General features: G+C 33.9%; 2 protein-coding genes across 3 annotated transcripts in view; one reads left to right on the top strand and one right to left on the bottom strand.

The window, feature by feature from the left end:
• The window catches only part of Pof1b (POF1B actin binding protein), a 90,734-nt gene extending 79,060 nt beyond the window's left edge, over positions 1–11,674 (top strand). Inside the window, exons 16-17 of the mRNA XM_004669612.2 lie at positions 8,400–8,514; positions 10,733–11,674. Coding sequence (XP_004669669.2) covers positions 8,400–8,514; positions 10,733–10,738 — 121 coding nt within the window. The 3' untranslated portion in view covers positions 10,739–11,674. The remainder of the gene's footprint in view (positions 1–8,399; positions 8,515–10,732) is intronic.
• A 4,281-nt stretch (positions 11,675–15,955) lies between these two features.
• The window catches only part of Znf711 (zinc finger protein 711), a 32,902-nt gene continuing 21,745 nt past the window's right edge, over positions 15,956–27,112 (bottom strand). Inside the window, exons 4-9 of one of the 2 annotated variants that reach the window (XM_004669602.2) lie at positions 24,136–24,291; positions 23,344–23,481; positions 21,274–21,411; positions 20,368–20,415; positions 19,084–19,227; positions 15,956–18,610 (exon numbers count right to left, since the gene is read on the bottom strand). In XM_004669602.2, the coding sequence (XP_004669659.2) occupies positions 17,433–18,610; positions 19,084–19,227; positions 20,368–20,415; positions 21,274–21,411; positions 23,344–23,481; positions 24,136–24,291 (1,802 nt within the window). In that variant the 3' untranslated portion in view covers positions 15,956–17,432. The remainder of the gene's footprint in view (positions 18,611–19,083; positions 19,228–20,367; positions 20,416–21,273; positions 21,412–23,343; positions 23,482–24,135; positions 24,292–27,112) is intronic. The other variant, XM_045140881.1, reaches the window with a different exon arrangement.

Below are 27,112 nucleotides of genomic sequence, written 5' to 3'. Positions count from 1 at the left end.
TATCCCTCATCCTTGACCCAGTTCTGCTGGAATTGCAGCTATTCTCCATGGGGGCATGGGATATGTGTTGTAAGAGCAGCAACCAGTTCTTTTTGTGGTGAGGGAATGCCTCTGGGCATGATGTTTCTTAAGTGAGTATTAGCCATTCTGTATTTCTTCCATTGAGAATTCCCTATTCAGTACTCTGCCCCATTTTTGAGAGGATTACTTGATTTTTTTTATTGTTTTATTACTTATTGACTGATTTATTTATTAGTTATTAGTTTTGGGAGTTCTTTGTAGACTCTAGATAATAGGCTCTGTCAGTGGTATAACTGGTGAAGATTTTCTTCGATTCTGTGAGTAGTCTCTTGGCTCTGTTTGTACAAAAGCTTTCTAGCTTCATGAGGTCCCAATGGTTGAGTGACTAATTTACTAGCCTACTGGGGTATTGTAAAAGTCTTTCCACATTCCATGGACAATTCTGCCTATTTTCTTCCAGGCCTTTAAGAGTTTTAGGCCTTATGTTGAGGTCTTTAATCTATCTGGAGTTGATTTTTGTGAATGGTGAGAGGAGTGGGTCTAGTTTCATTTTTTTACATGTGTTATCCAATTTGTCTAGCACCATTTGTTGAAGATGCTGTGTTTTCTACAGTGTATATTGTTGGCTCCTTTGTCAAAGATCAAGTAGCTGTAGTTGCTTGAACTAAGGGCTGGATCTTCTATTCTTTCCCATTGGTCTATATGGTTGTTGTTGTTTCTTGTTGTTATTGTTGTTTTGTTGTTTCTTGTTGTTATTGTTGTTTTGTCAGTACCACGCTATTTTTTTATTTGTTTGGTTTTTTTTGCTGCTTTTTTAAAAACTTCATAGAATAGCTTTAGAATAGAGTATGGTGATACCTCCAGAGGTGTTTCTTTTGCTGAGGAGATTTTTGAAAATCTAAGGCCTTCTGCCATTCCATATGCATTTTGAGATTCTTTTTTGTATATCTGTGAAGAATGATGCTGGTATTTTTCTTGGTGTTGCATTGAGTTTGTGTATTGCTTTTGGTAGAGTTGTCATTTTCACATTAGTTCTACTTCTCCAGGAACATGGAAAGTCTTTCCATCTTCTCATGTCCTCCTCAATTTCTTTCTTGAGTGTTTTTATGTTTTCAGTATATAGGTCTTGCACACCCTTTGTTAGTATTATTACAAGGTATTTGATTTTTTTGTGACTACTGAAAATGAGACATCCTCACTGATTTCTTTTTCTGGATATTAATATTTTGTGTATAGGAAGGCCACTGATGTTTTTGTATCCTGCCATACTGTTGAAGGAATTTATCACCTTCAGAAGTTTTATAGTAGAATTTTTGGGTCACTTATGTATAGGATCATGTTGTCCACAAATAGGGCCTATGTCATCCACAAATAGGGCCCATTTGACTTCTTCTTTTCTGATTTGTATCACTTTTATATCTTTATTTTCCTGCCTTATCACTTGGGTTAGGTTTTCTAGTACCATGTTGAAAAGAAGTGTTGAGAGTAGGCACCACTGTTTTGTTCCAAATCTTTTTTTAATGTTTCTATTATTAATATTAACAACATATTACATATGGATACATCATGCATTGGTACCCTCTTTTCCCTCATCCCTGTCCACATTCTTTGGAGATGCTCCTCATCTTAATGAGAACTCCTTGAGTCTTTCCCCATTATATATTTGGGTTTTATGTGAATTGTATATAGCCTTTATAATGTTGATATATAAACCCTCCAAGCCTAGTCTCTCCAGCATTTTAATCATGAAGTGGTATATTTTTGAAGGCCTTCTCCTCATCTATTGAAATGATCATGTGGTTCTTTTGTTTAAGATTATTTATGTGGTGTATTACATTATAAACAATTTCCATATTTTGAACCATCCCTACATCCCTGGGATGAAGACTGCTTGATCTTGGTGGGTAATTATTTTGATGTGTTGTTGAATTCAGTTTAAGAGGATTTTGTTCAGGACTTTTGTATTCAAGGTTATCAGTGATATAGATCTATAGCTTTCTTATTGTAGCTCTGCTGGTTTTGGTATCAGGGTGATGCTAGCTTTAAAGAAGTTGAGGAAAATTACATGTTCTCCCTTTATGTGAAGGTTTGATGGAATTTAGCTGAGAACCTATTAGGTTCTGGACTTGTCCTTTTGGGGAAGTTTTTGATTAAAATTTCAATTTTTGGTGGATGTAATAGGTTTGTTTAGGAGATTTATTTGCTTTAGACATGTTGGTTTTCTTCTGGGATTATCTGTCTAATGATGATAGTGAGGTATTTAAGTCCCCTACTATGATGGTATTGAAATTTATTTCTGGTTTGTTGTCAAGTAGGTTTTACTTTATAAAATGTGGTGTACCTGTGTTTGGTGCAGATAAATTTGTGAATGTGATGTCCTCTTATTGGATTTTCCCTTGATGCGTAAAAAGTGGCCTTGTTTGTCCTTTTAGATTACGTTTTGTTGAAGTCTTTTTTTGTCACATTAGTATAGCCACACTTACTTGATTCTTATTTCCATTTGTTTGGAAAATCATTTTCCATCCTTTCACCCTGAGGAGGTGGCTATCCTTAATGGTGAGATGGGTTTCTTGAAGGTAGAAGATGGAAGGGTCCATTTTTCTGATCCACCCTATTAAGTTGTGTCATTTTATGGGTGAGTTTAGTCCATTAATATTTAAAGTTATTACTGTGAAGTTTGATTTAATCCCTGTCATGCTGGAGGGTTCATAGGGTTGGTTGTTTTGAACATTTTTATGCTTGCTCTAGTTTTGGCTATTCTGTTTGCCCTCTTATAGGCTCTTTACATTGGTCATCCAAATCCTCTGTGTGGAATATTTTCTGAAATACTCTCTGTAGGTTTGGTTTCATGTTCAAATAATCATATGACTGGTTTTTGTCTTGGAAAGTTTTCTTTCACCATCTATTGTGAGGGATACTTTCACTGGGTACAGTAGTTTAGATGGGAAGCCATAGTTTATTAGACTTTGAAGTCCTCTATTCTAAGCCCTTCTGGCTTTCATGGTTTCCATTGAAAAATCTGAGATAAATTTGATGGGGTTAACTTTGTATGAAATGAGTTGTTCTTTTCTTACTGGTTTTAGCACTCTCTGATTTCTTTTTTTTTTAATTTTAACTAGGTTGTACCTTGGAGAGTTTCTTCTTTGATCCTGTCTGTTTGGTGTTCTGTAGGATTCTTGTATCTGTTTGGGCCTCTCTTGTGCAAGGTTGGGAATATTTTCTTCAATAACTTTCTTAACATGTTCTCTATACCTCTGGCTTTAATTTCTTCCCCTTTTGCTATACTCATGATTTGGGTGCTTGGTCGTTTTAGGGTATCAAACAAATCCCTCATATTCTGTTTGCATGAATTTTTGAACTTAGCCACGTTTTTGGACTTCCAATCAGTTTCTTCTGTCTTGTCTTCCAGATCTGAAGTTCTGTCCTCCACATGATTGACTCTGTTAGTGGCTTCTAGAGAGGTTTTAAAAAAACTTTATTTGATTTTTGTTTTCTAGTGCTTTTTTCCCATCATATCCATCTTTTGGGGGGACCTAATTTCAGTCAAGATTTGATTTTCTTGATGCTTCCTGAAATTCATTTTTGCATTTCATCATTTCTTCATTAAGCTTAATCACTAGTGGTTGAGATCCTCTATTTGTTGACTCACTTTCAATTCATTCATCTATTTTTTAAGATCACTCTGTTTTTTCTCAATTAATTAATCCTAATGATAAAGGCTCTGTACATTTTATTTATGGAATTTTTGGTTTTTTTGATGATTTGATTCTTGTTCAGTGATTAGGTTGCTCAGTATCACATAGATTATTGTGCTTTCATTTTGAGATACAATTTCTGTTGTTTCCTCTATGCTTTCATTGGATGCTTTTTGTGGGGCTAGGCAACCTTGGTGGAGATCACTCAGTTTGTTGTCTTTTATTGTTTTTATTTATTTTTTGTGTTGGGGTCTACTCATTTCAGTCTAAAAGTTTTATTTATTAAGGCATAAACAAGTATTTCCCTTGTAGGACCTTCCATGTGTGTTCCGTTTTAGGTTTGAACCAGATTGGAGTGGGATGGATTTATAATGGCAGATAAGCAGTTTGTGGAGGTGGCAAGTGCCCCATCAGCTCTGAGCTGGTGGTTGACAGGAGAGCTGCTTTGCAGGAGTGGAATCTCTTCAACCCAAGATCAAAGCTTTGCCTGCAGGGCTCAGGAACAGGAGCATTTGCCCCTACTCCCCCACTGTACCCCAGCCTAGCAGGTTGTGAAGGAACACTGATATCCCCTGGTAGGCATTTGCCAGATACTCCTGAGCTCCCTGTCTGGACCAAGAGTGAGGTGCCAAGAGGGCAGCAGGGTCACCTGCCTGTGAATGCAGAATGAAAGAGATGTGGAGCTAGGCTTGACCAAGGTTCTGTGGAGGTGGCAGGTGTGTGGGCTTTGTTCTGCAGAGACAACTGAGGCAAGAACACGGGAATGTGGAGAAAGCCAGAGAGAGGCCTGGCTTAGCCACAGTCAGCTGAGGTGATCAAGGCCTACTGGGTTTACCTGTGCCTTCCTGCCTCCAGTGAGCAGGCTTCCCTTGTGTCTAACTTCCCCCAGCAAACAATTCCCTTGTGGTTCCCTGACTCCAGTGAGCATTTCCTGGGAGTCTACCTTCCCCCATGGAGCAGGCTTCTTGGTGAATAGCTGCTACCAGTGAGCAGGCTTTCCACAGACTATCTTCTCCATTTCTCTCTTTTCTTGTGAAAGAAATAATTCTGACTTCATTAATCTCTATTGTTTTTCTATTATCTTTTTCATTTATTTGCTCAGGAATTTTATAGCTTTATTTTCCATTTATGTCTTGTGTTTACCTTTTTTTTTTCCCTGCCTGCTAAGATAAAAAGCTAGAAAATTAATTTCAGATATTTCTCCTCTTTTCTAAAAGATTTATTTATTTATTTATTTATTTATTTACTTATTTCTGTGCAAGCAGAGAGAATGGTATGCCTCCAGCTGTTGCAAATAAATGCACCATTTTGTGCATCTGGTTTTACAGGGGCACTGGGGAATCAAATACAGGCCCTTAGACCTTGCAAGCAAGTGCCTCAACCTCTGCACCATCTCTCAAGTCCAAGATATTTCTTCTGAGACTTTACAAACTGTAATTTTTTCGTTGAGCACTACTATCACTACATTGCCTAAATTGCAGTATTTTTGTTGTTATTTTTGTAGCAAAAAATTTTCTTGGACTGGTGAGATGGCTTAGAGGTTAAGGTGTTTGCCTACAGAGCCAAAAGACCTAGGTTCCATTCCCCAGAACTCATGTAAGCCAGATGCATAAGGTGACATGTGCACCGCATCTAGAGTTCGTTTGCAGTGACTGGAGGCCCTGGTGTGCCTATTCTCTCTATCTCTGCTTCTCTCTCGCACAAATAAACAAAAGGTTTTTAAAAAATTTACAAAATTTTCTCTTCACTTTTTTATCTTTACATGTTCTATATCTAAAACAAAGGGCTGAGTGAATACTAGACAAGCATTCTACCAGTGAGTCCTACTCACCCCTACATTTTCTGATATTTGTTTTATTTCTAATTTCAATTCTTTTTAGATGAAGAAAATATTATGTGTGGTCTGATAAGACTTATGGATTATTTTTTACTATTGTGTTTATTTATTTATTCATTTAGAAAGAGCAGCAGACAGAGAGAAAGAGATAATGATTTTCCAGGGTCTCTAGCCACTGCAAACTCAAGATGCATGTGCCACCTCGTGCATCTGGCTTATGTGGGTACTGGGAAATTGAATCTGGGACCTTACGTTTCTCAGGCAAGCACTTTAACTTCTAAGTCATCTCTCCAACCCAGATGTATGGATTGTTGTTTCACAGTTTAAGGTTTTGTCTATCCTTATTAGTGATTTTCTGCTGCTGTAACCAAACACCTGACAAAAAGTAACACAGAAGGAAAGATTCCATTCTGACTTACAGTTTCCAGGAGCTATATTCTATCATGGTGGGCTACTCACATTACTACCAGAGGCAGCAAACAGAAGGTGAATAAGTGGTGCCAGGCTATACAATCTTGAGGCCTTTCCCTAGTGACCCATTTCCTCCAGCAAGGCTCCACTTCCTATAGGTCCTACACACATGCCAAATGGTGGCAAGAGCTGGATATCGAGCACTCAAACACATGACCTGTGGGGGACATTTTACATTCAAATCATAATATTCCACCCCGTGCCCTAAGCTCATAGCCATCTCATTATGCAAAATACAGCTAGTACAACTTCAAATGTCCCTATGTTCATTAACAGTCCCAGCACTGTTTGAAAGTTAAAAGTCACTTCTCAGACTCAAGGAAAATTTTTTTAACTTTCATCTCTTAAAAAAATCAAAATACAAGGTACATACTTCCAATATATGAATACGAGAAGGTTACTAATAGGTGGGGAGTATATAAGTATATTGAATAATGGAATAATTCATACCCAGAATAGAGTAGGACACTACAAGAACTCATTACCCTACTTAGAATGGTGTAATATTTAAAATTTAAGATTTTATTCCTGAAATTTTCCATTAATATTTTCAAACATATTTGATAAAGAGTACTTAAATTGTCAATAAGAGGAAGTGGGAAAGCTACTGCCCCTTTTTACTGTGCATAGAAGAACAAGCTGACAGTTTCTTTTTAGAAATATTTAAAGATGCCATCACTTTATATTTTGACTTACTGTCTGACAAGAAGTTTGGTGTTAATCTTATAGAGTTGTCTACTTATTTCCCTCCTTTTAGTGTTCTGTGTTATCTAGCTATTTTAAGATATTCTATCCCTTGTTTTCAACGATCTGATAATGAAAAGCCTCTTTCGTGTTCCTGGTGTATCTTTTTCTTGAATTTGACTTTACTTCCACAATATGTCTGCTTTAGTATTTCATCAGACTTTGAAATTATTAGGGCATTTCCATTATGGAAATTCTCATTCTCTATAGATAATACATGTTGTGTTTCTGTTTTCATTTTTTCTTATGTTTCATTTTGAACAAATTCTCTTAATATATTTAAATTTATTAGTCTTATTTTCTTTAGTGGCTAATTTTCTGTTACACTCATTCAAAGTATTTTTAATCTTTATAATATCAACTTATTTCATATATCCAGACTTTTATCTAATTTCATGAATATTTTTGTTATAATATATTTTTCTAATAAATATACATCTCTACTCATTTCAGTGGTATGTTTGCACTAATTTATTTTTCCCTTCATTATTACTCCTATCTTCCCATTTCTTCACATAAATATGATTTTTTATTGAATATCATATTATGGAATTCTGGATTTTTTGGTATTAAAATATTTGGGCCAGGCGTTGTGGCGCATGCCTTTAATCCCAGCACTCGGGAGGCAGAGGTAGGAGGATCACCATGAGTTCGAGGCCACCCTGAGACTCCATAGTGAATTCCAGGTCAGCCTGGGCTACAGTGAGACCGTACCTCGAAAACCAATATATATATTTGGGAGCTCTTTTATGAGACAAAATTAAGCTACTTGGAAAATTAGTATAATCAAGTCTTCCTCCCAACCTGTTAAAACTATAGTCTATATCACACTAATAAGACAATAATCTGTGCTAAGGATACCCCTGTGTTAGATGTTGTTTTCATTCTTGTTAGTGACATGTTCATATTACCAACCTTTTGGAAGCTTTAGAAATTGCTGTCCTGCTTTGTTGCAATGGCATTTTCCTGGCTTTGATAGTTTCTTCACACACATATACTAGTAAGTACTTACTCAGTTACAAAAAATCTTTTACAGATCTCCTAACCTCTAGCTCTGTCACTTTGGAGCTTTCTACTGTTTGGTCTTCTGTTCCACAAGCTCTGTTCATATTTATGTTCTCTGTACTTCAGCTTGCTAAGATTTCTGGAATCTATTTGATTTTCTTGTCTCTATACTGTAACCAAGAAAATCTCGCCCACAGGGTGTTAGGTACTTTTAGTACCAATATAACTTGTATCTCTTTGGTACTATCATTGTCCTGTTCTGTCAGTGATCCATCATGCTAAGGCACTTAAGTTTCTCCTATATTTACCTAAGAATAATGTAGTAGCCTGGTGGTGTATGCCTTTAATCCCAGCACTCGGGAAGCAGAGGTAGGAGGATCGCCAAGAGTTCTAGGCCACCCTGAGACTCCATAGTGAATTCCAGGTTGGCCTGGGCTAGAGTGAGACCCTACCTCAAAAAGAAAAGAATAATACAGCAATTATGCCTATTGAGAAGGAATTTCTTTTATTGAAAAAAAAAACAAGTTATTCAGAGATATATTGATTTAATTAGGGTAATAGAACTAGAAATGACAAAAAAAAAACTTATTTTCTCATATTACTTCTAATTCTTTTGTGGTATATAGGTACAGGACACAGTATCCAATCCTAGGCCTTCTGTATGATGACTATGAATATATACCACCAGGTAGTGACACACAGACTATTGTGATTGAGAAAACAGAAGACAAATGGACTTGTGTAAGTTTATGTGGGCATTTTAGCCCAATTCTGACTATATCTTCACAGCTTTTGAAAACTGGGGTAAAAATATCAAATGCCATAGACAATTATGAAGATAAATAGAGAATAAGAGACGTTTTAATAATATTGGTTCTGTAATCTTGAGTATTATGCCTATACGTTAGATTCTATTTCCTTAAATTTTGAAGATTTTAAAATTTTGAGGATTTGTGTCTCCCATTATATATCTCATAAAGTGAAAATGAATAGTCCTTTAGTCATTTATTCTAATATCTACCTTATACAATATACTTCAACATGGCCAGATAATATGGATGCCACCATCGTTCTTAGTAATTCAACCTATAACTAAGGAGCAATAATTAAAACCATTTTTATAAATGATTGTCAGTTATTTTTCTAAAACTTCTACTTCAGATTTATTAACTTGTTAAGCAGTGATTCTCACAGAGGAAATAAATATTCTTTAGCACAGCTGTTATCCATAGTAGCAACTACCTCCCAGTTCTGGGACATTTACCAATGTTTGGAGGCATTTTTGGTTTTGTAACCAGAAGATGGCTATATTGGCATCTAATGGTTAGAAGCCATAGGTAACCAACATTGTCCAGTCCCTCACACTAAGAATTATCCAGATCAAAATATTCATAGTACTAGCTTGGGAAACTCTTCTAATACAACAAAGTACTCTTGAACTTTTGTTAAATTATGTACTCCTATCTTCTTGCAAGAAAGTCTAATATCAGTTCACTGATAGCATAGAAGTATGATATTTGTCATGGACAAATGGACAGGAAAAAATATTTTCAAATCCAAGATCCAGAACTATATATAATTTGACTTAAAATTGCCTTTTCATTGTTATGTTAAAGCCATGCCCCTGACAAATTGTTTACATACTAAAAAAAAAAAGGCAAAACAATCTATGGTTTTCAATGTCAAGAAGTAGTTGATTGCACATGGAAGGTGGGGACTTACTGCAGTGGAGCATGAGGACATCTGATTTATTAATAATGTTCTGCTTCAGGAGCTGGGTGTCCTTGCATACCTGCTTAATTTGAGAGCTCAGCCCTTATAAATTATAAATTATGTAATTTATGCACTTATTATATTTTGGTAAGCACAGTGACAATAAATATACCAATACTAATTTAGTATTCTACAGAGATATTTGAATAAATCTTAAAATTCACTTCAGATCTATTGCTAAAATATTAAGTATTAAATAACTCACTAAAAATATCTTAGTGTCACACAAGTTTAAATACTTATGCAAATAATGGAAACGTGATGATTCTAGCTCTAAAGTTCTTTAAACAACAACCGACCTCCCAATCTTGTAAATCATCAACAGAAACAACCACTATACAGTAAATCTTAAACCAAAAAGTACGCTTCATTTAAGCTTTCAGATATGTTGTTTTTAAGGTTATTAATTAGCTAATCATTACTAACATCAATTGACAAAGGGTACTTAATGATTTAGTAGCCAGGTGAATAGCAAAATAAGTCAGCATATGATGTAAAACCTGTCATTCAAGTGTAATATGATGCTGAAAATATTCAGAAAAAAACTGTTGCTTCCAACCACATGTACCTCAGGGGTTGTAAAACTAGAAGAAATAGAAAAATAAAAGGTCTAAAATAGTAGGCATTCCTTGGCTCTGTATCAAAAATATATTGGTAATATCTGCAGGGGCTCTAGAAACTGGTTGCAGTTCAAAATATATTAAGTTTACATCTCTCTATTACCACACATATTTCAGCATATATGTAACCCCTAGATAGAACACTAAAGAGGAAAATATATTCAATCCTATTCCCTTGTTTTTTTTTTGTTTTTGTTTTTTTTTTGTTTTTTTTTCGAGGTAGGGTTTCACTCAAGCCCAGGCTGACCTGAAATTCACTACGGAGATGGAGTCTTAGGGTTGCCTCGAACTCACCGCAATCCTACCTCTGCCTCCTGAGTGCTAGGATTAAAGGCGTGCACCACCACGCCCTTTATATAGTCATGTGAAGCATATACCATGACTAAAGTCAGAGAAATAGAATATTATCTCATTAAATAACATAAAAATGTATCAAAAATGTACAACACTTTTCCTTAAAAGTTACACATATCACAATGAATAATGTTCAATGTGTGCATTTAATAATAATGGAAATGTCATAAACCAATGGTGAACTAATTTTAAGATTTGTTTTTCTTTTCTAGCCATGAATGGATCCACTTTACAGTACAACTCAAAGGAGGTTTTGTGTCTGCATCTGTATTTTGTCATTTTTCTATTACTAATGACCACTCAAAATTGTGAACCATGGTACTATCAATGAATCTAATGAATGACTTCATTCTGCAGATGACTTGCTTTACTCACTTAGGAGACTTGAAACCTTTCATTACATTTATCTATTTAACATAACAGCAGACTATGTTTAAAATTTAATTTCAGGCAGTGTATAAAATAACTCACTATTTTTCCTATATGCTGCTTCCTAGATATTGAACTATTTTGTAGGGATAGAGATTTTACAAGTTATTCCATTAGAAGATTTTTTTCTCATGTTAGAAGTACAATTTAGCTACAATATTTAATGGTGGTTATTAGCAAAAGAGAGGCAAAAGACAATTAAATTTTTAAAAAGTAGTTTAGCTAGAGCATGATATATACAGTTTAAATGTACTTTTCTTACACTAAGCCTGTGATAAAAAAAGAGACAGTTCAGTAGTGCTAACAGCATGCCTTGGAAACAGCTAACTCAAAGGTGGTAGCTCATTTCATTAAGGAAATGAGATCTTTTAAAATAACTACATGTTATACTACTTGGGTATAAGTGCATGAAAGTACAGGGGCAAATCTGTCCTTTCAGAGCATATGCTCTCCAAATGAACCCATTCATTTTCTTCAAGTCATAGAAAATGGTATTGTAATAGTGGGGCAGATAGAAAACAGACTTGTCATAGTGGTAGGCATATATAATATTGTGATATTGTACAGACATTAAAGATTAGAAAAATTCAAATAGCAATAACAAACATGGTAGCCTTATCTTACTTAGAACAAATATTTTTAATAGTCTTTAATGTATTTATGTTTGTCAGTTGTATTCTAATGACTTTAAAATTAACACATATACTTGTTAAATATATCTCAAGAGTGAAATCTCATAATTTAACTTCATCTGGCTAAAGCTAAGACTTATTATATTTTCTTTGTCAAAGTTTAGATTAATGCAATATTTGTACTAAAATATCCTCAAGATCTGTATTGAATTCTTCAATGCTTTATAAATATTATAAAATTATCCACTTTTAACATGTCATCATAAATGTTGATTAGATGCTTGGCTAAGTGAAACTATAAAGAAGAAATATTCAAATATGTATTGATATGAAACCAAAAGACATTGATATTATCACATGGGTTAAATGTTAAGTTCTATTTATGAATAAAGTTACTGCTTCATCAATATCCTATAAAATATTAATATTTTTGTATTATTAAAATTTCTCATTATTGTCAAAATAGAGTAGTTTCTCTGCTGTTACCTACTAATATGTAACTGTAGCAAAAGTGTATTGAGTAATTCACCCATTTAAAAGGATATAGGAAGAAGTTTTTTATTGCCATGATAGAAAAATGGCCACCACTAGTATATGAACATGAGAATAGGTATGATTTTTCCAAAAATATTAACAGATGAAAGTATCCAAAATTAACTGGTAAGTTAAGAAAACACTTTTTAGCTCATTTGTTCAACTGATAGTCATATAGAAGATCTTCATACTATTGAACTTTTAAAACTTTGTTACAAAATTTGTTGAGATGCTCTATGTATTTGAGTCCACATACATATATATGTGTGTGTGTGTGTGTGTGTGTGTGTGTGTGTGTGTGTGTGTGTGTGTAGACTCAAATATATGTTCAATTTGCAAGATCAATGCAAATAGGAGAAATAGGAGTGATGTCCTTTCTTCACATAAATATCATGCAGTTACTCAAAGAAAAGTCAGGATGTCTATTTATCTGATTTCTATTCAAGTATGTTTTCACTTTAGATATGTCAAGCAAAATGGAGACTGCACACTGGCATGCATTTTGTTTATGTGTCTAAATGAAAATACGCTAAGCATCTCTATGGCCTTTGTGGAAGTTCTAATACAAAGTGTGCAGAAAAAAAAGTTTTATATTTTCATCAGGAAGTTTTCATCATTTAGATGAATATATTGGTTTGAACAGGCAATATCCTAAAACAAATAAACCAGAAAGAAATTTATGTTTGTGTGGTATATGCAGATGCATACTCCACATACATACATGCATAAAGAGGTCAGAAGGATGCCGGGTGGCCTCCTCTATAGCTCTTATGTCTTATTTCATTGACAGTCTTTCAGTGAACCTGGAGAGAATGCCAGTTTTTGGTTAGATAGGCAGACCGCAAGCTCCTAGGCACTGCAAGCTGCTCACCACTTGGCTTACAGACTTGTGTGTTTATGATCATCAGTGCTAGGAATTGAATTCATGTCCTCATTCTTGTTCAACAAATGTTTTTACCACGGAGCCATCTTCCTATCCCCCAAGGACTTCTTGGCATCAACTACGAAATATGGGACTTTGATAAAGCTTTGGCTTCTAGGTGATACAAGCGGTAGGTTTCTGCCTCAAATTAGAATTCTTTGTGTGTGTGTGTTTTACAAATCTAATTTTCTAAGTTTAAACATGATTCCATAAAACATTTTCCCACCATTATAATGGGATTTTTATCTGTATTAATTTGCAAACATGAACAATAAATCTTGTACTTAAGTTTTAATCACCATAGAAAATCTTTAAAACTTTTTCCCATTCCAATTTACAAAGATTAGAATTCTTTTGAATATGAAAATTCTTTTGAAAGTGAATGTTTTTTTTGTTTTAAATTTTGTTAATATTTATTTGAGAGCAACAGAGAAAGAAATAAGCATATATAGAGAGAGAAAATGGGTTCACCAGGGCCTCCAGCCACTACAAACGAACTCCAGACGCGTGTGCCCCCTTGTGCATCTGGCTAATGTGGGTCCTGGGGAATCGAGCCTTAGTCCTTATGCTTCACAGGCAAGTCCTTAACCACTAAACTATCTCTCCAGCCCCGAAAGTGCATGTTTTGAAATGACTTTCTGAAATGGCACATAATTCCCACAATATATCATTACAAGTAATATTTGATTTCTTTAATGTTTTTTTCCAGTTAAAAATTAACTATTTTGTGCTATCAGAAAAAAAAATTAAAAAAAGAATATAATAGCCGGCCATGGTGGTGTACACCTTTAATCCCACCACTCATGAGGCAGAGGTAGGAGGATCCTCATGAGTTCAAGGCCACTCTGGGACTAGAGTGAATTCCAGGTCAGCTTGAGTTAGAGTGAAACTGTATCTCGAAAAGGAAAAGAAGAATATACTCACCTTCCCTTTTTATTGTTTTATTCTTCATGGCAGGGTCTCACTCTAGCCCTGGATGTCCTTGAATTCACAGCAATCCTATCTCAGCCTCCCTAGTGTTGGAATGTGTGTGAATCACCTCACCACTGCCTAATCAATGTTAGTTTCCTCTTAGAGCATTTGCATTTGTATATTTCTTTGTCTTGCTTTTAATGCTATGTTGTCAGCAAGGATTCCCTCTGTCCACTTACCTATGGTTATTTAAGCAAGGGCATCAAAGTGAGCAGGAATAGCACTGCATGCTTCTATGGAATAGAATACCATAATTCTGACAGAGTGTCAACACAGAGGATCCCAATAGAAGCACATGTTTGTAGTCCCTACAATGGAATCAGAATAATTATTTTAACTATTTCTCTATGGGAACTTTATAAACTAATTTAGACAATTGCTTGTCTAATATGTAAAGCTAATAGATTTCTTCTTCCATTAATGAGTTTTAAAGAACAATAAGTCAACTGTGTGGATTGTAACAAAGCAAACAATATATAGTGCTATATTTACAAATATAATATGAATTCTGTTAAATACTGTAGTGCATAGCAACTGCATATTGTAGGCTTATTTTCAGAATTTTCCCCAAGTGATTGAATCAGTATTTTTCCTTTTAAATGTATACTGGGAACATATTTACATATGCTCATTCACTGGGGCTGCAACCTGTAAAAAGACTAAGAAATTTTACTTTTTCATTAAAATAGTATATCTCTGGTCTTAAAATGGGACTTTTTATTTATAGTATTTCTTTTTGTAAAAAGAAAACTGAAATTTATTTATTTAAAATGCAGAATGATGGAATTAGAAATCATCATAGTAAGCATTCTAATCCAGATCCAAAAAGGCAAATACCACATGATTTATGTGTTCAACCTTGATTACACACACACACACACACACACACACATATGACATGAGAGGGTAATAGGGGATGGATATGGTCAAATATATGATATTCTTGAACAAAAATGTTATTGTAAAGCCCATCATTTGCATAATGAATATGTACTAACAAAATTATTTTAAAAATTTAAGAAATGCATAAACCATGTAACTTTCATCATCTAAATTTGTTAAGATATCAAAAACAAAAATATCACAGTAGTCTTAATATTCTGTTAGTTGGTTGGAAATGTTTAAATATACATGTATATATATTCATAAGTAATTATATACTTATTTACACAGATTTTTCACCTTTATTTCAGAAAAATAATTGTGCTGTTATAATCAAGAGTTGTTCTTGAAAAATTTTCATTGTGTATATTCATTGTACATGGTATTGTTATATAAGGACATTTTTATACAAGTATATATTGTACATTGGGCATCTTATTGTTAATATCCCTTTACTTTCCTCCTTTTCCTCTTATTAGTCAACTTTGTTCACCTAGACATTTTCACTTTTGCTTTCATGTCATAATTTTTGTCCATAAAATATATAACCAGTATTTTGTTTAGTTTATGTTATTTGAAATTATGTAATATTTTAAATTATTTCACCTAAAGCATAGAAAACTTTAATATAGATTTGTAATTTTCTTTTTTAAAAAATTTTTTATTAGTTTTCTATTCTGCAAGTACAGGCAGTTTGGTACCATTATTAGGCTCATCCATGATCTACCCCCTCCCTTTGGCCCCTCCTTGTTGAGGTATATGGGTCATGCCTTGTGGAGTTAGTCCACAGTTATGGGTAAGATAAATGTCTCTGTATATCATGACCCAACATGTGGCTCTGACATTCTTTTATAGTATTTCATGGTGGTAACAAATAATGTACTCTTGAGGAAGTAAAGAAGTCATAATCATCATAAGTTTAAATGAGCTCAGATTGTTAATTCCCCAAATTCAAGGATGTTAAGAAAAGAACCAAACTCCCTAAGAGAAATTTTAAGTGAAAAAGTTTTTAATAATGAATGAACATTACAACACAACTTTAAATAAAATTTAAAACCTGGAAGTGCAATAAATGCTTTTTATTGTATTCTCATTTCAATGAATAACATTTAGAAATAATAATTCCACATAACATTGACAATCTTATTTTACAGCGTGTACATCATTTACATCCACATAACGCACAATTTTAGTAGATTTCCCAAATTTAATATTCTGAAGTTAAGAAAGATAAAAAATTTTTTTCAAGTAACTGATTCTTATCTGGTGCAAAAACAGAAAAGTGAATATTATTTAAACACAAAGCCACAATATAGCATGAAGTTAAATTACATTTGAATTATGTTGAACAGCTGAATGTAAACTAAAACCAACTAAAACTTAAAAGTACACATCATATGCATTACATTTATGAACAGGATTTTTATTAAAATTTCCTAAACCAGCTTTAATATTAAGCGCCATTTTGATTTGCAGCATGCTAACACAAAGCGTTGTTAAAGGGATGCATATTTTCAATTTATACACTGTAAACTGAATATCCACCTCCAAAATCTATTGGCAGCATATTGTTCTGTTAAATACTGCATAAATACTTCCTAATATTGAAAAGTCATGTTAAGAATATGATATATAGATTTTAAAAATCAAAAATTTTAATAATGGCATAAAATTGCACCTTTAAACATTAGGGCAAGTAAGACTAGAACAGCCATACTTGCTAAGACTGTCCTAAAAATCCTAAACATTATAATATTTAAGAAAACCGTTTTCTCAATTTAACATTGAGATTATTAAGAAACATAGTGCTGATTTTGTTTGCAACACTATAGTTGCATCCATTGTAGAAAGCCACATTTGACTCAAATATACTTCTGTTATATATGCCATCATGAGTTTACTTGATCAAAAAGGGAACCTAATATTTATTAAATTTTGCCTCAGATATCACACAGAATGCTATAACTTAAATATCCTGCCCTGTGATAAATTCTCAGCAGCTCTGAAATTCGTTTTTATCAGTACTGATTAATGTAACTTTATAGTGAGATTCCTTTTAATGAATACATAAAATTGTCATTTCTGGAATTCAATGTCCAGGTACAGTATAAAAGGCTCAATGAATAAGTGACTGATGGATGACTGCATTTTATTTTCACACCCTTCTCTAACATTGCATAAAAATGAGGCTTGCTTGCTACAGTAAAGCATTGTTAACGTCCTTAGTTATGTATTCTCTTTTAAGAAACATTTATCTGTAGTGTAACCAATCAAATAAGGTGTCTTTCTCCCTTCTGTAGTTATGCATATAATACTGTTGAATACACACTTATGTTTGTCTGCAACATCTTATGTTGCTTATTAAATTTGTTACATCATTTTCAAAGGGCTATGTGATTCCCCTGCCAATTCAAACATTTTAAGATCTTTAATACAAAGAATGTAAAGTTTAAATATCAAGTTCTGAAACCAGATAAAACAGATTTTCCTCCAAAGAGCATATCTTATTTCCTAAATACCCCTTTTTTTATATTGATCTTACTACATAAGAGCCTCCTTGTGGTGCCTCATAATATGCTGATTTTTTTCTGATGGCCTACGGAATCCCTTCTTGCAGAATTCACACCTGTGGGGATAGTCTTTCGTGTGTATTGAAATCACATGTCGTTTAAAGCCAGATGCATCTGTAGTGCTGTATTCACAATATTCACATTGGTAAATCTTCCTTCCAGTATGGGTCTTCATATGCTTCTTTAGCTCATTTTGTTGTCGGAACCCTCTCTTGCACCTTTTACATTTCAAAGACTGATCCTTAGTATGAACTGAAAGAATATGGCCACTAAGAATGAATGGATCAGATGTTTTAAAGTCACAGTGCCTACACTGATGAATCTTCCTACCCTTATGAATATCACTATGTTTTTTGAGCTCGGAAGGACGATGGAAACCTTTATCACAGACTTCACATTTGTGAGGAAAATCCTTGGTATGGACAGATATGATGTGCCTTTTAAGGTCACTTGAGTTGGTGCTCTTATGATCACAATGGGGACACTGATGCGTTTTATGTCCTTGAAATAAATCCAAATGGCGTTGCAGCTCTCTCTCGTCACCAAACGCCTGAGGACAATGCTCACATTTATATGGCAAATTGCTACCATGCTTAGACTTAATGTGAGTTTTCAGATTTGATTGATCTGCACACCTGAAGATACAATACTGACACTGATATGGCTTCTCACCAGTATGGGTTCTCATATGTTTCTTGAGTTCGGAAGGATGTCGAAAACCCTTTCCACATTCCACACAGACATGAGGAAAATTCTTGCTGTGAACAGCCAACAAATGCCTGTTCAGCAGGCCTTGCTCTGCAGTTTCATAGTCACAGTATTTGCACTTGTGCATCTTCGGCTCCTTGTCTCTTAAGATTAGTTTGTTGGAACTCAGTGGACTTGCCTCTCTGTATCGTCGAGTGTATTCTGTAAATTCATGGGTTTTGTCAACTTTGTTTATAAGCTTATGGCTTTCTAGGTGGTTGTGAAAACTCACTTTCTTGTTAGTTGTAAAGTCACAATCTGTACACTGGTATTTTTTTCTCATCAAATGATCAGGATGATTCTTCATGTGCCTTTTTAAGAATCCCCTGGATTTAAACTTTTTTGTGCAAATATGGCAGGGGTATACAGTCAGTGGCTGTCCATCAGGACCTATTATAACAGCTAGATAAAAAAATAAAGGAAAGTGTGACATTTGATCAGATTGTTTGAAAAGATTTTGCAACAAAGGTACCAAAAGTAACTAACATTTACTATGTGAAAACTACAATAGTTTAATAAAATCCTACAAGATAAAAATGCACATTACAAACAATTTGTAGAAAGTAGCTCACTAAATTTAATGAGTAGTTCTCTACCCTGGAGTAATCACCCCCCGAATCGACCATCACATGAACTTTGTGAACCAGAATTCAGTAATCTTAGTAATTAAATCAATCTGGATATTATCTTTGAAAATGTCTTTTGAATAAGGAACAAGAATGGATTTACTAATTACCAGCCATACACTGTTAAGAAACACAGTATATTTATCTAACACAATCAGGTACATGGAGAGCATCTTGTAAGCAAGCAATTTTCCTACTTGGGTTACAATATGAAACATTATTAATATTTGTAAAATGGAAATATTTTACCTGTCTGCCACTGTCTTGTTTCTCCCCTTCTCCTCTTCTTGACTTTTTGTTTGAGGACTTTGTTTGTGTTAATGCTGTCGCAAATTTGAAGATACTGTGCTGCAGTGCTGCTTCTGTTTTCTAATGCAGAATCCAAAGTATTTGCTAAAAAAATTAAAAATCAAAATACTGCTCAATTGCTGATATTTATGCTTTTTTTTTGGTTTTGAAAGATGAATTACTACACTTCACATGGTACCAAGCTGCCATTGTACTAAACTTCATAAAGTATATCCCATGTCCATCTTCTCATTCTCATTAATTCACTTCTTCATATATTAAAGCACATTAAATAGGATATTGAATGAAATTGATTTTAACTTTTATATAACATGAGAAACTTTATTTATGAACCTATACAAAATTTTGACATTGGATCAGTTTCTCTTGGAGGGAAGCTTGAAGAAGCATATGAAGACCCATTAATAAAATTTAGCAAGGAACATACATGTATCACTAAACAAATGTGCTCATGGTAAATGAACATAAAAATAAAAATACAATATATCATACATATATGCTTTACAACAGTGTATATGATTTCTAATTTAACTATTTAGATTATTTAATTAACTATTTAGATTCAATTTAAGGATTAAAATAGATGTGACAGGTAATTTGCTGCAGTTTGAATGGAACAAGTGATACAAATCTATCATACTATGCAATTATGTTTAAAAATGAAAATTTATAAAACTGTTGATTGATCATATATGTTGTGATGTGTTTTTTATTAATTCCTTTGTGAAATATACATTAAAGATTAGGAAGTCAAATATTTCCTGAGGGTAAAAACAGAACAATCATGGAATTTGTCATGAGTAAAAGACTCCTTGGTTATGAAAAAGAAAGAGATCAATTACAGAAAAACAATATATATCGCACATTAAAACTAATAAATTAAGGTGACATGCATACATAAAGAGGAAATTTTATTCCCTTGTCTAGGTTATTTGAATTTTATATTTTTCCCATGATAACATTTTATGTCCAATAAGGGAAACTGTATAATTTTCTTCTGTCTTCAGAGAAATATAAAATGAATTGTATTCACAAATTAATACACATTACATTCATATATAAATTAACTACTGAAAGAGGCAAAGTTCTATGTAACTCTTACAATCTTCCAAATAATAATCCATCACATGTAGCCAAATGTACCCACAGATATATGCTAATTAATTTTACTTAAGAAGCAGTATGAAAAGCCCAATATATATCTCACATACAATGCTCTCTCACCTGATGTTTGGCAGTCTTCATACCTTCGGGAAACTCTTCTTTCATCTCCTAAAAAAGGGACTAATTATAAGCTGATATACTGATTGTAGTTGATAATAGCACATTTTGTAGGTTTTAATCTACAAAATTTTACTTTTGCTACTACTCCTCCAATGGTATAAATTTTTTTGAGTACTTCTATTCCCATAGATTAATAATCTCATATAATGAAATAGGGGTTATTTCCAACATTCTTAGAAATGTTAGCATCTACATGTTTTACTTTTTAAATGAAAACTAAAAGCTATTTCTGTAGGGTACCTCTAGCAATGAAGATGCTCACTAAGTATATGACTGTTGAATAAATGAACCTTTGAAAGAACCAAGTTCAGATGAATTAATACATGGGAATATCAAAATGTTTCCTAGTTAAGAGTAGTTAGTATACATGGACCATCTTGTATATTGCATAGAATGAGATTTTTTTTAAGGCAAAATGGAAAAAATAAATTGAAAAAAAATAACCTAACCTTACATACTTTCTAAAGAAGCACACTTCAATGTTTCTCTTCAGACCTCACAATTTTATTATCCATGACTTAGCAACTGAAATATTTTTCCAAATGGGGATCAGTTTTTTTTTAAAAGAACATTCTTATTTAAAAAAATAAAATGTTATGGCATTCACTTATACAGGTGGAATTTAGAACAGATCTGAACCATAAATTCATTAAGCAAGTTTTACTTTTAATAGTATAAGGTGTGACAGAAAAATCATATAAAGTCATTGAAGATAAATCAGTTCATAGCAAAACAATTTATTGCATTTGCCAACTCATAGTGGCATTGGCACAGAATATTCAATTGCCTATAGGCTGATAAAAATACATGTTATTTACTTATCAGGTAAAAATGCCAGTGTCGTACCATGTGCTGCAGCACAGAAAACAGGGCCAATTGTTTTATTAACATCATAGTCCTCAAGCTGAATCTCAGGGAAAGAGGTTCCTTCCTCTTCCCCTACAATGACTTCCATGTACTCATCATGTGCTATTTCAGCACAACCTAAATTTTAGAAATAATTGCTTGTTTACAACCCCAAGCATTTAATCAATGCGTAAAAATCCAAACATTTTAAATCTTTCAGTTTTCTGCATTTCAGTTTGGAAAATTTCAAAATGTATAAATTTCATTTAAATTTATAATAGGTCTTTTGGAAGTTAGTGCCACAAGTGAACAAATTTTTTTCTAAAATGATTCTTCTTCTATTAGAAGCAAGTCCTAGGAAAATGGCTTTATTATCCATTTTAAGACAGTGTCTTGCCAGGTGGGTCTTGAATTCATTATCCTCCAGCCTCATTCTCCTAAGTGCTGGGATTATAGGCATCTATCACCATGTCTGACTCTGAAAATAGCTTTGCAATTTATAAAACGTTTGCACTTGAAATACTTTCACCAATTTTACTACCCATAAGGCACGCATAATTTATTAATAGGGTTATATTCCATTATTTTTTCCAACAGTTCTTTGGAATCCAGAAAGCATTTTCCATAGAAACAACACTTATAAGTCACTTACACTATCTCACACTATTTGGATAGTACTATGTTTGTAATGAAACATAATATACTTGTAATTGAATAAACAGGCGTAAAAGTAAATAAAATATATATGTCTATATATACATATATATGTATATAAATGCTAGTGCTTAATAATTTGTGGATCCTCTTCAAGTAGTATTTTTAAGGACTCCATTGAGAAGAAAAAGATTATATGATACTCATTTAAAAAATATAATATAGGGGTAAAATAGTTAAAACTTAAGTTACCTACTTTCCTTTTTTATGTGAAAATATGCTTGCATTTTATCTGATAAATATGATTGAATTGACATTATGCTTTTCCTCTGAATCAAAACCTGGGATTTCTATTTACTGTAAAAGACATGTGAAAGTAAAGTAGGTAAACAGTGTTCCTCTTCTCCCCTTATCCAGTTTTCTACATCATTTCAGAATTATCAGCTAAAACTATGCTTCAGTATCCCTTCTCCTACTTAGCCCTTTCAAGATTAGAGGTAGACTCCAGCTCTCCATGGCTTCTGGAGAAAAACTTAAGTGGCTATTAGAGAGCAACATAGGTAAAGCAGAACACTGTCAGTGTAATGCTAAGAAAGGCAGCTTGTCCTTACGGTGTAAAATAGAACAGCGATTTTCAGCATGGCAAGGATATAGATGTAACCTTAGAGAAAAGCTGCAAAATGAGGTGAAGAGAATGTAGACAAAGAGCAAAACATTATCATAAAAAATAAATTAAAAATATAAACAAGTAACATGAAGCATGGACAGAAAGCAAACCTGAGTAGCATTTTTACTCTGTGGTCCTTAGCCCCATGAAATTCTTAAGATACAAGTATATGGAGACCACAACCTTCTTTAGTCAAGATCCTAGTTGAATGGTTTGGAAAAATACTTACCAAACTAACCTCTCAATGACAAGAGTCAACCAGTTAGCCCTCCCATTGTTAAATACAGAGTGAGGCCAACAGTGCTCAGTGCCATGTGGCAAGAACACTGGCAGTAAAGTTACACAGTGATTCAGTCTGGCTGTGTTATATAGGATTGGAATGATCTTGGACAAATTATGGTCCTGAGCCTTTATTTCTTCTATAAAACAGGGATAATACTTTCTACTTCAGAGATAAATTGTGAGTATTAAATGAAAGAGTATATGCAACACATCTAATAATAGTCAGAAATAAATTGGTCATCTGTATATTTCCAGTATATATGCATTCCATGTTGATTTCAGTACTATATTTATGCATGGATGTTCAAAAGTACCCCTTCCCTTTTAAATATTAGAAGGGCTTGTTGTATTGAATTTGGTTTTTATATAGTACTTCTATCTTTGGAATTGCTTGCTATTTGATTTCTTGTTATTTAATGTTAAGCTACTGCTTCTTAACAGTCATCACAGTGCCCTTTTTTTCTTACTGATATCATCCTCTTCTTGAGAAGAATCTTTAACTGCCATGTAAACCATCTTCTCTCGCTGCATTCGGCTCTGGTCAAGCACTCCAGCTACAGAATGTCCACTCGTATACTCACTCTCTGTGACAATTTCTGTTCCACCTTAAAAAAGTAAAACACGTATACAAGTAGAGAGTATCATGGAATAACTCTAAAATAAGAAAGCAAATATACAAGATACATAAAAATCTAGTAACTTAAAAGTTCCAATAAAATATTCATGGAAGTTACATCTTAAACTTCCACATGCAGCTCAACTGTTGCCAGTTACATCACACACTTTTATGGCAAACATTATGTAAAATTTTACATTTATAATTATTCCCCATAAAAACCTTATTAGGTAATCACTATCTTTACATCCATCTCAGAGGCAGAAGGAGATCATGAAAATCACTGAAGGCAACTCAGGTAAATGGCTGAATTAGTATTCAAATCCAAACTGCCCTGCCTCTAGAATCCAGGCTTTTAAATGCTCATTATAATTTCTTACTCTAAAACAAATCCTCTTCCATTCATTGTATTTTCAGTTACAAATTTCTATTCATGTCTTAAAGAATGTAAGAGTGATGTCCTGCTTCTTCCTTCCTTCCTGCTATATATTTATGAACTCATATGTAGTTTTTAAAATATACCATGAAAAGAAAGCCTATAAAATGTTTAATCCTTAGAGAATTTCAGAATAATTCCCAGGAAAGATTAAGAATTAATTCTAGTTTTCGTATACAAATAAATAAAAAAAAAATGGCTTTGTACCTATTTCTACATCATCTTCAGCCTCTGCTTTAAATATATAAACTTTTATAACTTCTGAACCAAATCCATCTTCTTTAACATCTTCTTGTGAACCATCACTACCGATTTTTAATGGTGTACTCCCCATATGCTCTAATTTTTCTCCCACATCATCCACTGCAAAATACATAAAGAAAAATATTTCAGTAAAAATGTACCACTGACATTTACTGAGTGTTAAACACAATTAAAAAGTTAAATGATGCTTCCCACCTCCTCACTATATTCATTTGGTGATTTATTGTACAGTCACTAAAATGTGTTTTATACAGTCGAAAAGCAATATAAAAGACTAGATATGCTGCATGAGGAAAACTATACACAAACATTTTAAGTTAAATCTGATCATCCACATCATGTCTGTATAGGAAAAACATCAAAACTTAAAATGAAAAAATACAGTATGTAGGTGGAATGTATTCTTTTTTTTTTTTTTTTTCGAGGTAGGGTCTCACTCTGGTTCAGGCTGACCTGGAGTTCACTATGTAGTCTCAGGGTGGCCTCGAACTCTCGGCGATCCTCCTACCTCTGCCTCCCAAGTGCTGGGATTAAAGGCATGCGCCACCACGCCTGGTTGGAATGTATTCTTAATATGATTTATGGCCATGGAAAAGTTTATTAAAATAATTCATTGCATAATCTATGCAACACCAATGTTTTCATTAAAGCCTGTAGAACAAAGTGTAAATTTTTTTTTTATTTATTTCTTTGAGAGCGACAGACACAGAGAGAAAGACAGATAGAAGGAGAGAGAGAGAATGGGCGCGCCAGGGCTTTCAGCCTCGGCAAACGAACTCCAGACGCGTGCGCCCCCTTGTGCATCTGGCTAACGTGGGACCTGGGGAACCGAGCCTCGAACCGGGGTCCTTAGGCTTCACAGGCAAGCGCTTAACCGCTAAGCCATCTCTCCAGCCCCAAAGTGTAAATTTTTAACATTAATGCAAGTAGTAGTCTCAAATACTGTTACTTTACGATTGCATGTAAGATATTTTCATATGCACTAATATATCCATTTATAATAAAGAAAAAGGTGCAGAAGTGCTTCTACTTGTCATTTCAAGTTAAAACAGCTTATATTTTAAGTCAAATCCTATCATCGAAACTGGTAACAGAATTAAAATAACAAAATACATAGAAATAATAAGCTTAAATAATAATAATAATAATAAGCTTACATAAAAAAACTACCAAATAAAATACCAATTTTTTAAAACAATGTGAATGTAAGAATCAGAACAACATGGTATTGTATTTATGTAAGTAGAATGATTGAGATGGGGAGGTAATATGATGGAGAATGGAATTTCAAAGGGTAAAGTGCAGGAGGGGAGGGTATTATCATGGGATATTTTTTATAATCATGGAAAATGTTAATAAAAATTGTGAAAAGATAAAAAATTAAATTAAATTAAAAAATAAAGAATCAGAACAACAAATGAAGCACAGAAAACATTTAAGGGATTTTATCTTAAAAGGCTTTGATAATTCATTAGAAAAATAACATTTTAGTCCTCTATTTCTTTATTCATTTTTTTGGTTTTTCGAGGTAGTGTCTCATTCTAGCCCAGGCTGACCTGAAATTCACTATATAGTCTCAGGGTGGCCTAGATCTCACACTGGCCTAGTCGTCATCCCAAGTTCTGGGATTAAAGGTATGTGCCACCACATCCAGCTAGCACTCTAATTTTGATTGGGCAGTTGGAGAGAATGTTCAAACACAACTTTTGTATACATATAAATTTCATATGTAGGCTTCATTTCAAAATCATTTATGAAGAAGAAAATACAATGTGTGCTTATATGTCCTTGTCCTTTTTTTAAAGATTATCCTAAAAAATAAGCTTTATTCACTGTGCAACTATCACTTGGTATTTTGTATTACAAGTTGATTCTGCTCTTAATCTAGACTAGATCAACTAGTTATTGGATAATTAATATTTTTTCTACTTGTCTTCCTTTTATTTATTTTTGTTTTTTGAGGCAGGGTCTCATGGTAGCCTAGGATGACCTGGAACTCGCTTTGTATCCCAGTGTGCCTAAAACTCATGATGATTCTTCTACCTTAGCTTTCAGAGCACTGGGATTAAATACATATGCCAGCACACCCAGCTGTTCCTGATCTTTTTAAGAGCACCAAGTTTATACCTCTTCAATGCATTTAATTTTGTTTCTCATATTCCTAGAATTATTAAATATACTTAAGGATTTCAGTGTTATATGTTTCATGTGTGGTACTGTGTGTGATCCATAGACAGGAGACAGTTTTTTGATTTAGATTAGGCTTTAGTTCGGTTTGAATGAGATTGACATTGAAGTGGTTAGACCATTGTTAGCCTCCTCCTTGTCCTGCCGGCTCTGAAGGGACCCTCCTCATTGGGGAATGTGGGTCATGCATTGTGGGGTTAGTCATCAGTTATCGGGAGAAGGCAGTGTCTCTGTGCATAATATCCCAACATGTGGCTCTGACAATCTTCCCAGCCCCTCTTCTGTGAAATTCCCTGAGCCATGTTGGGTTCGTTTTAGGTCTACTTCAGTGATGAGGTCTTGGGAGCCTCTGTGTCTCTGGATATCTGGTTTGGTAGGAGCTGAGTGTTCTCTGTGTCTATCTCCTTCACCCTTGTGCTGGCACCAGGTTCACCAAGAAAGCAGCACTCTTGCTCGTTTCCTCAATTACTCTATGGTTTCAGCTGGGGCCCTGGTGAGGTGCAATGATGGGCTGATTCTCTCCTCAGGTTCTGCATCCATCTGAAAAAGAGAAGCAAATTCTCCAACGGAGAGTGAAGTCAGCACCAGATAAATGGGATAACCATTATTATTTTAGAGAGAATTTAGTAGGTGTAGGCCCTCTTGTAGCCCATAATTGGTGGGAGATTGATATTGGAGTGTGGGCTTGTGTTTTGGATATGATTCTGACTTGTTTCCCAGTTCCAGATATGGA

This window comes from Jaculus jaculus, chromosome X (assembly GCF_020740685.1).
Source record: "Jaculus jaculus isolate mJacJac1 chromosome X, mJacJac1.mat.Y.cur, whole genome shotgun sequence".
NCBI lineage: Eukaryota > Metazoa > Chordata > Mammalia > Rodentia > Dipodidae > Jaculus > Jaculus jaculus.
The sequence above is the reverse complement of the archived record's forward strand: the minus strand, read 5'-3'. Positions and strand labels throughout refer to the sequence as shown.